We start from the raw sequence: 9,907 nt of genomic DNA, 5'->3' as shown, positions 1-9,907 counted from the left end.
AAAACAAGTTATTTAAATTTACCTTTCTTATATACTTTTTTTGTCTGTCTCAATTTTGTATCACAACATTGTTTCCTAGAAATACTTAGGTGGTTTATGTTAGACTTTTTTATTGCTTCAAGTGCAAATATTAAAATGATGGGTAAAAATATAATCTTTAAATGTAATTGTACCTAACAAGTTAAATTAAGTGATTAATGCGCTGAACTTTACTTTCTCTCTATTCTTATTAATTTAACACTAAGTATTGAGACATGACAATGATGTAAAATGAATAAATAAACACAACAGTATAAAACGATAAAGAAAAAAAATTCTGTAGAAGTATAAGGTGCAATGATGAATGTTGAATAATCTAACCGTATATGGTGACTTAGGATTATCGTGGACCACTAGTTGCCGTCTTATAAAACCACGTCAAATGTTGTTGATAACCATGTTTTTGCGGAAAATTCTTTTTAAACTCCGTTGCCCTTTGTTTAATTATTTGATTAAAGTTGAAAATTGTAATCTTTCTCTTACAAACGCCGAAAATTCTCCGATTAACCCAACTAAATTGTAGAGTCAAAGCCCCGGAATCTTTCAGAAAAAAAGGAGCACATTTTTTCAGCTCCAACTGCATTTCCTTTGTTACCTAACTGTGTATCATGTGTATAGGCAGAACCCAACAATCTTCTCTCTTACCCATCTTCATTTTTCTCATTCTGGTTAGTTGTATTTTGGTACCCATATCCAGCAGTGATGAAGCATCATCATAGGTCACCACACCACCAACAGGTACTACTTTTTTCCCCTTTCTCTCGCTGTCAATCTTGTGATGGTTTCTTTGTATGTGTTTGTGGTGGTCGTGGTTGTTGGTGTTGTGGGGTTTTGTTGATTTTGGGAAACTGAGGCAAATTGCAGAGGACTTGGGCTGAAATATGTTGTTTCGGTTGGTCCTGCATACAGCTCTTCTGGGCAAAGGTGGTCATGCGTAAGTGGCTTAACATGGGGAGTTACGAGTCTGATTACAGTGCTGACCCTGATGATGACGATGAAGATTCTGAGAGTGCTTCAGACAACGAAGGTGAGTTTATGCGACATTGATTTTGTTGCCATTTTTAGTGTGTGTGTGCTTTTTTCTGAATGTTGGGGTGGTGATTACTGAGTATTTTGTCGATTTAATTAGAATTAGGAAAGTTGTACGTGCGATCAATGGGGTTGGTGTATTCGTTGTCGAATGATCTAGAAAGATGTCTGAATTGAGGTTGTTTCTGGGTGTTATAGGCTGTGTTTGGTGATTTTTTTTTTGTCGTTTGATCGTTCAAGTCTCATTTTTGAGTTTGGTGTGTCATGTAGAGTGGGGAAGAAGTCTGATATTTGTGTTGTTTCAGAGTGTTATAGGTTTCTATCTTTTGGCTGATGATGTCTCACTTTGAGTTTGGTGTATTATGTAGAATGGGGAGGACAGTCGCGGTTTGCAGACAACAGAGGTTATGATGATGAAACTCCATCTGAATCTACAGGTGACTTTTTGTGTGTACAAGAAGCTCTTATATATCCTTTGTGAATTGCAAATCTTGATTTATTTTTTCTAACACTCTTTCGGCTGTAATAAGACACTTTATAAAGTTATCCTTGTTGTGAAGACTTTCTGCCTCCTTTCCTAAAGCTACGTTTACGAAATTTTTTTAGCATGCCATAGTAATCAATAGCTTCTTGACCATCCCGTTCTTCTAATTTCTAATTTTAGTAGTTTCTGATTTTTCACCTCTTCCGTGAATGTTTAGTATATTGCATTTCTTTGTTGTCCATTGTATCAGCCTAACTGTTTTGTATTATATTGCAGAATTTCTTCCCAAGTTAAGGAGGCAAAAGTCATCAACTTTTAGATCTCAGTATATAAACCAAAAGGAGTTGAAGTGAGACACTATTCTCATGTTTATTTGTCAAGCAAAAGTGCACAATAGGTGCAATTGTTTGAAAGTGTGAAAAACACAATTATTTGCTGTTATTGCTGAAGCCACCTTTATCTGAATTTTGGTGTATATTTACTTCCTAGGATATGTGTTGGGACATGGAACGTTGGAGGAAAACTTCCACCTGATGACCTTGTTATTGATGATTGGCTTGGTGTCAATGAACCAGCTGACATCTATGTACTTGGGTAAGTTCTTCACTGCTTGTTACTGAAAATACTTCTTGAAGTAATGATGAGTATCGCATCAAATACTGTTACTTATTTGACGTATTAAGCTGGTCTGGGTATAGTTTTGAATGAATTTTTGGCGATAGTCTTAGTCATAAGTTTCTCTTTTCTCCCCTTCCTGTATTATATGTACTCTTGAATACGTCTGATGCCATTTTATAATCACTTTTTGAATGTTTTCTACTTAATTGCTTCTATTTCATGGTTTTAAGATTCATCCCATTTATTTTACTAAAATAAATCTTCACACTTGCAGTCTTCAAGAGATTGTACCCTTAAATCCTGGTAATATTTTTGGTGCTGAAGATACTAGTCCTGTTCCAAAATGGGAGAATATTATTCGAGAAACACTGAATAGAGTTCGACCTGAAATACCAAAGATAAAGTCCTTTAGTGACCCTCCCTCTCCATCAAAATTTAAGCCATCAGATGATGTGCCTGATATAGAAGAAGAAATATTGCTTGAAAGTGATAGTGACATTGGTGAGGAAGTCCATCCTTTGGCCGAAGACAACAATTTTTGTGATGGAGGTACTGATGGAACAGCCATGGAAGAAACTGAGACTACAAATTTATTAACTTCTGATGCTGATGATATTGTAAACTCCAATTTGGCAGTTAAAACTGGTTTACAGAGACAGTTTTCTTTTCCAAAGATGTTTGATAGGCAACAGGGTTTGTCAGAAAACATGGACACGTCATTTTCCCAACAGGCCACTAAACTAACTCGAATGCTTAGTGGGTCTGAAAGGATTGGTTTGAGCTGGCCAGAGCCTCCACTGCATCTGCTATCTCAGAGAGTTTTGGATAGACCAACTTCTTTTAAATCATTGAAATCCTTTAAATCATCCAAGTCGTTCAAAGCATATAACTCTTTCAAGTCAATTATGGATGAAATTCCAGGGGCAGGATTGATTCCTGAAATTGACCTTGAAGCTTTGATAAAGCGAAAAAGAAGATCTTCATATGTAAGGATTGTTAGCAAGCAAATGGTTGGGATTTTCATCACTGTATGGGTTCGTCGGAGCTTGCGTAAACATATTCAAAATTTAAAGGTTTCAACTGTTGGTGTTGGTGTTATGGGCTATATTGGTAACAAGGTCTATACCCTTTTTTCAATATTTTTTGTCCTCCACTTGAAATTGTATATTTTGGTCCTTATATTTCCATATATGATAATTCGGCTTTATTTTTTCCCTTTTCGTTTTGTGTTTTACATTTTCTTGTATTATCCTAATGATATTAAGTTCTTATATAATTTGCTTGCTATCTATCAAGGACTGAAATACTCTCTGTTTCATAGTTCCACATAAGATCAAACTTTGTGCCTGATATTTTGCCCTTTTCCTTCTCCCTTTCTCTGCCCTTTTGCTTGCTGATATTGCTCGTGGCCTGCTGGTCATGTTGTCATGTTTCTGTTTCTCTTATTCTGTACGATTTTTATCTCACAAGTCATTACAAATCTGGCCCATCTTGATGGTTTTTTAGTTATGATATTTTTCTTTTGAATCACACACAAAGTCAATCTCCTCTTTCTCTTTGAATTAATCAATATGTTGATTAAAGTTCTGGTAAAGGGGGAAATAGCCCTTCCGAAACCTATATATAGCTTCAAAGTTTGAACAATTTTTTGCCTTGATTGTGCTGTTGGGATATTTTAATGTTATGGAGAGTGAATATGTGATTAATATTGCATCAGATTATAATTTTTTTCCAATTTTCCAGGGATCAATATCTATCAGTATGTCCATACATCAGACGCTCTTTTGTTTCATATGTACCCACCTTACCTCAGGTGAAAAGGAAGGAGACGAACTTAAAAGGAATGCAGATGTTCATGAAATACTTCGTAGAACCCAATTCCATTCTCTTTCTTATATAGGGCTTCCCAAAAGAATCCTTGATCATGAGTGAGTGCAATCTTTAATATACCATGACAAAACTAAATTGTTATTTTGCTTTGTTGTTAAAGATGTATACATTTTTCCACACTGAATGTTTTACTTGTGCACTGAATACCCATATCATGATTAGCTTAATTATTTGTTGTGATACTTCTATTGTGATATCACTTTTATATCGGTTGGAATTATGGTAGACCAAAAGTTACTGTTTATTCAGGGAAATGGAGATGCCATGGTGAGTAAAATTATAATACAAGGAAAATATTGCCGAATTAACTGGTTGTGGTCTCTTGTATCAAAATAATTGGTGCATTAACCTAGGCTCTCTCTATATATAACCTATATTTATAATATAATTGACTATTAGAACATGAACAAACCTGCTACATTATGCACTGGAACACACATACATTTCATACTTCTACCACCCACACATATTCTGCACTATGAATATTTTGGTTTGTATTTCAAATGTGTAGGTTATAAATATTATGAAGGAAAGATGTACATGAAATAATGAAGAAGAAAATTGTAACAGTTATGTTACAGTTAGAGAGCATTTGCTATTTTGTCTAGTTTTACATATGCGGGCTTAATTTATTGACTTCTTTGGTTAAGTTTTCCAATTTGGAACCCCAAAACCATGGTTTGAGGTTTTCCAAATGGAAAACTAGACACTAAGTTGCAGTCAAGCATTTTGTGTATTTAACTGGTCAGTAAACAATTGAAAGCCATAATACAGTAAGTTAGGTAGTTTGACCATGATATGGCCTAAAGTATTATGGGGTTCCCATGTTCCATATTGAATAGTATGAGATGCTTGATGGAGTACTTATGTGATTGGGTTGTCCCCCCTGGATACCTAGCTTTTAATGGAGATTTCTCCATGTTTGGGGGCTTATTAGACCACTCATTTGGTTGGATCTTTTTTAACTTCTTTTTCTGTTTGGTCACGGTAGTAATTGTTTCTTTGAATGTTCTGTGGATTATAATTGCTTAATAAATTCAATTTATCTGCAGAAGAATAATTTGGTTGGGTGATCTGAATTATCGTATCAACTTATCAAATGTGGAAACAAAAGCTCTTATCTCAAAAAAACAGTGGTCAAAATTAGTTGAGAAAGACCAGGTATTATAGCAACTCCTACATTTTGTATTTTTGTCAAATCTGGGTTTAAGCCAACTTAAAGAGGGTTTCTTTTGGCAAAAAGTTTCCGTGTAAAGATATTTTGATCCCTTTATCTATTTAGTAAAAGAGGTTTTCTAACCTATACTGCCATTCAAATGCTACTCTTTTTTCGTCTCATACTAAATTAACAAGTCGCTAATACTGCTAGATGATTACTTGAACTATAATTATAGGAAAAGCCACACTATCTGTTCTGTTGTTACTGTTTGAGTTAGCCCATAAGTGTAACTAATTAGTATTAATAACTGTTAGAAGTGGACTTTAAGCCTAACTCAACCCCACAAAACCGGTCCACTTATGGAATTAAATATTTTTAGTGGGTGGTCCGATAGCGGGTGGAACAATATGCCCAGCAAACAACAAATATCGCTAGGATAGGCATGACTCTGATACCATGTTAGAAGTGGACTTTAAGCCTAGCTCAACCCCATAAAACCGGCTTGTAGGGTGAGGTTTGCACCCACTTATAAACTATGAATTGACCTTATCTCTAGTCGATGGACACTTCCAACAATAACTATAAATCTACAACTTTTATTCCTCATCCTCTATTTCCCTTATGCTATTTAAGCTAATCCACAAGTATAACCAAGTACCATTAACAACTGTAATTAACTATAAGAGGTTTTAACTGGTTAGCTCTTGATCCTATCTAATTATCTTACTGTTTAATAAAATAAATTGACATCATCTTATCACAGCTCATGCGAGAACTCAAAAACGGTGTGTTTGGAGGATGGTCGGAAGGCATATTAAACTTTCCACCAACTTACAAGTATGAGGTTAATTCAGATAAATACTACGGAGAGGATCCCAAAGTTGGAAAGCGCTCACCTGCATGGTATGCATTTATTCTGACATTCTTATTCCATGTTTGCAAATCTTGTGCCTTTATATTTATTTATCTATTAAAAAACCCATTTTTTTTCTCTTTGTTTTCAAATTTCTTAGAAATAATAATAATAATAATTTTCTGTGTTATGTTTATTCTTGATTGTACCATATCTGCTTTGAAAACACATAAAAATAAAAAAGAGGTGTTTTAGATCAAGTATGTGGTGTAAGAAACAAGTTCAGTGACTCGAGTTTTCCTCATAAGCGACAGGACCTCAAACTTGTCAACTCCAAAGGTTCTTCAATCAATATTTTTTAACCCTAATATTTTATTTGAAAATTTTATGAGAATTGTTTTTTATCCTTTTTAGTACTTATGCGTATCAATAACACCATTCAAAGCAGTTATGTTGAATATGAACTACCAAACAATAAAGTCAGCAAAGTTTTTGTTATCATTCAGCTACTTGTACTGCATTTTTTTCTGCATGTGTTATCCCTTAATATTCATCTAACACACCCTAAGAGATAGTCTAAAATTCATTTTATTCTGAAGATGCAATAATGATATTAAGATTCATTTTCATATATGATGTTTTTAATGTTTTCCTCATGTCACTTGTTTTTACTGAAAATATTATATTTTATTTATCATGTATCTTACTGTTCATAATAAGATTTGATTCACGGTTCAAAAATATAAAAAAACAAATCACAATTGAAATCTCGATTCGATAACCATGATTCGAACACTTTGTAAACTCTATTTTTTCTCAAGTGTTCCTTATCATAATTTTGATCTTTTGTTTCACGAATGCTTGCATTCCCATTCGTTTCCTTTCTCTATAATTGGAAGGATCATTTGGACCGGATTATTCATTGTGTACGAGAACTCTGAAATTTATACAAGGGAATTTATGCCAAATATGTAGTGAGTTCAGAATATAAAATTCTGAATAGTGTTTCATTGGAAGTACTTCTGAACTTAAGTGATGTAGGAGATCCAGATGGTATAGATGAGTGGTTTAAATACCTAGAATCACCGTATCAATGTTTTAAATAATGCTATTGATCCCTTTAGTTCTATCTATTTTTTATACTGTGAAAATATTTTAGCTTGATCATTAGACATTTGGCATCCTACTTATGCATCAGGCACCAAATGATTAGAGATTTTTTCTATTTGATTATTTCCATCAATCAAATTTAAGATATAATAATGAAATTTATGCCAAATATGTAGTGAGTTCAGAATATAAAATTCTGAATCGTGTTTCATTGGAAGTACTTCTTAACTTAAGTGATGTAGGAGATCCAGATGGTATAGATGAGTGGTTTAAATACCTAGCATCACCGTATCAATGTTTTAAATAATGCTATTGATCCCTTTAGTTCTATCCATTTTTTATGCTGTGAAAATATTTTAGCTTGATCATTAGACATTTGGCATCCTACTTATGCATCAGGCACCAAATGATTAGAGATTTTTGCTATTTGATTATTTCCATCAATCAAATTTAAGATATAATAATGAAGGGCTGTTTACTTGTTGGACTTGCAATTGTATTCAGTAATTAGTTTCAGCACGAACTACTACTTTGTGCCAATCATAAGTTTAAACAAATATAAGCACAGTTACCTGGAGACTTTTGCATAGGTCTTATTGGAGACCTCTGAAGTTCTATACGCTTCAAACTTCTGAAAAGTTCCATACCCCTCAAATTGAATATACTATTTACGATATGGGGTCAAATGTTTTGTCTTCATTATGTCCTTTGGCCTAATTTCATGGTTTATGAACTAGTGGTCTCTGATACACCTCTTTCCATTGATGAATTTTGCTTGTTTGTAATCACCTTTCAGGTATGAATTTTGCTTGTTTGAAATCACTTTTCAGGTGTGATCGTATTCTTTCGTATGGCAAGGGAATGAAGTTGTTGTGTTACAGAAGGGCAGAGCTCAAACTGTCCGATCACAGACCTGTGACAGCCACATACATGGTTGAGGTTGAAACGTTCTCTCCTAGGAAGCTACAGCGAGCTCTAACTTTCACTGATGCAGAGATAGAAAATGAACCAGTCATAACAAATTTGAGTAATTGGAATTTAGCTGCTTAACTGGACAGGTGAATTGCTTTTTGTGTCATGAATTTTCAAATGAATAATTTGCATCGAATTCAAGTCTCTCACTGTTGATGAGAATCATAACCCTTGCAAAAATAACTTCATTTAGATATAATGAACTAAGTTGAGAATCATAATCCTTGCAAAACCCTTGCAAAAATAACTTCATTTAGATATAATGAACTAAGTTGAAAATCATAATCCTTGCAAAAATCAACTTTAGTTAGACTATAGTGATCTATTGTCATGACAATATTCTCTTATTACTTTTTAAAGGTTTTCAGAACTGCTAGTCCAGGCTGATTAGGGCAAGTGTACCTATATTAGGATTGCATCAGGTATTACCTGTCTTGGTCTCAATATTATTTGAGAACTTGAACATCTCTGAAAACATTCTCGTGCTGTAAATCTGAAAATCCTATTCTGCTTTCTGTTGCAGGACATTTCTCGAGTTGTAAAGGAGAATAACTAGCAGAATTTCAGGAGCATATGTGATAGCTACTGCAACTTCTAACTCTCACACTACCACTACTAGATATTAGATTCATTCATTTTTTGTTTCTTTTAAATCTTTTTTTGCTGGAAATGTTTGTAAAATGATTTTTCCTTTTAGTAATCTTACCAATAAAATTTAGAGCTAGTAGTTTGATTGAGAATATCCTGTATATGTACATTGTTTGAGGTGTGCATTGTATTGTATGTATGCGATCTTTAAGTGGAAGAGGAAGTGTTTCATATGTGTCTATAAAATAAATAGGGACATATCTATCATGATGGTTTTCTCCTGCCTTTTACTTATGCTGATAGTACATTTTACATTATATAATTCGAAATATATTTAAAAAAATATATTTTAGAAATATATTTTCAAGTTTAAGATATGATAATAGAGTTATTAAGTAAGAAATTTTCTAGATATACAAGGGTAGAGATTGTTTTATAGAGAAGATAATCACTAATTATTGTTTCCATTAATCAACATCTTAAATGGACCTGTTTAGCTTGAATATAACAATCTCTCTTTTTTACGGTATGAAACAATCATTAATTATTATGTCAAATATTTCAAAAAAATATGTATAAGATCAAGAATATATAAGAGCATTTTAGAGGAACATGAAATGAACTGAGCAAACTTGTCAAACCACATTACTTTTGCTCATCAAAGCAAGCATAGTTCAAACAAGAAAATATGTCAACTTATGCTTATGCAGTATGTTAGATCATGTATGTAATAAGTACAACAATGTACATGTTATAAAAAGATATCAAGGCAGAAATCATAAAAAGATATCAGAACAAAAAGACATGTATCATAGCATAAAAGAGACACAGATTCTTGATAGTTTGGTAAATTATCAAACTTCTGATGCTATTGAAAAGCTTTTCACATCAATATTATGTGTTTAATGTTGGTATCATCAAATGTAAATAGAATCTCATTTCCCTTGTACATGGAGATGGAACACGAGTAACGGGTATGTCCATGCTCAAATAAAATTTTGGTATTGGGAGCAATAGTCCTGAACTGATTACCAAAGTAATCTGCATGATCTTCGGTTGTTCTTGTCATTTGATTGAAGGAGTTTAGATTATGTTGGGCTTATTGGTGCAGGAAATTAGGCATCTTGACCAAAATAATGACATCTTTAGATGAGCTCCAAAGATC

The 9,907-nt window shown here is 33.4% G+C and overlaps 1 protein-coding gene across 3 annotated transcripts; it reads left to right on the top strand.

Annotated features, from left to right (window-relative positions):
• The first annotated feature begins 434 nt into the window (after positions 1-434).
• LOC124830289 (type IV inositol polyphosphate 5-phosphatase 3-like) lies at positions 435-9,009 on the top strand. 3 transcript variants are annotated; one of them, XR_007028177.2, is made up of 12 exons: positions 435-777; positions 904-1,066; positions 1,437-1,505; positions 1,829-1,901; positions 2,042-2,146; positions 2,445-3,288; positions 3,914-4,098; positions 5,113-5,221; positions 5,983-6,122; positions 8,013-8,240; positions 8,515-8,576; positions 8,678-9,009. XR_007028177.2 is itself a non-coding variant. In XM_047303957.2 (11 exons), exons 1-10 carry the CDS (start codon positions 742-744, stop codon positions 8,230-8,232), a joined length of 1,944 nt encoding a protein of 647 aa, XP_047159913.1. In that variant the 5' UTR covers positions 435-741; the 3' UTR covers positions 8,233-8,240; positions 8,678-9,009. The 3 variants fall into 3 exon arrangements, 1 of the variants encoding a protein (XP_047159913.1); XR_015786055.1 differs by having other exon boundaries at positions 436-777; positions 949-1,066; XM_047303957.2 differs by lacking the exon at positions 8,515-8,576.
• The last annotated feature ends 898 nt before the right edge of the window (positions 9,010-9,907 follow it).

The sequence above is a fragment of the Vigna umbellata genome, chromosome 4 (assembly GCF_029865625.1).
Source record: "Vigna umbellata cultivar VRB3 chromosome 4, Vumbellata_1.0, whole genome shotgun sequence".
NCBI lineage: Eukaryota > Viridiplantae > Streptophyta > Magnoliopsida > Fabales > Fabaceae > Vigna > Vigna umbellata.
This window is presented reverse-complemented; position numbering and strand designations above follow the sequence as displayed.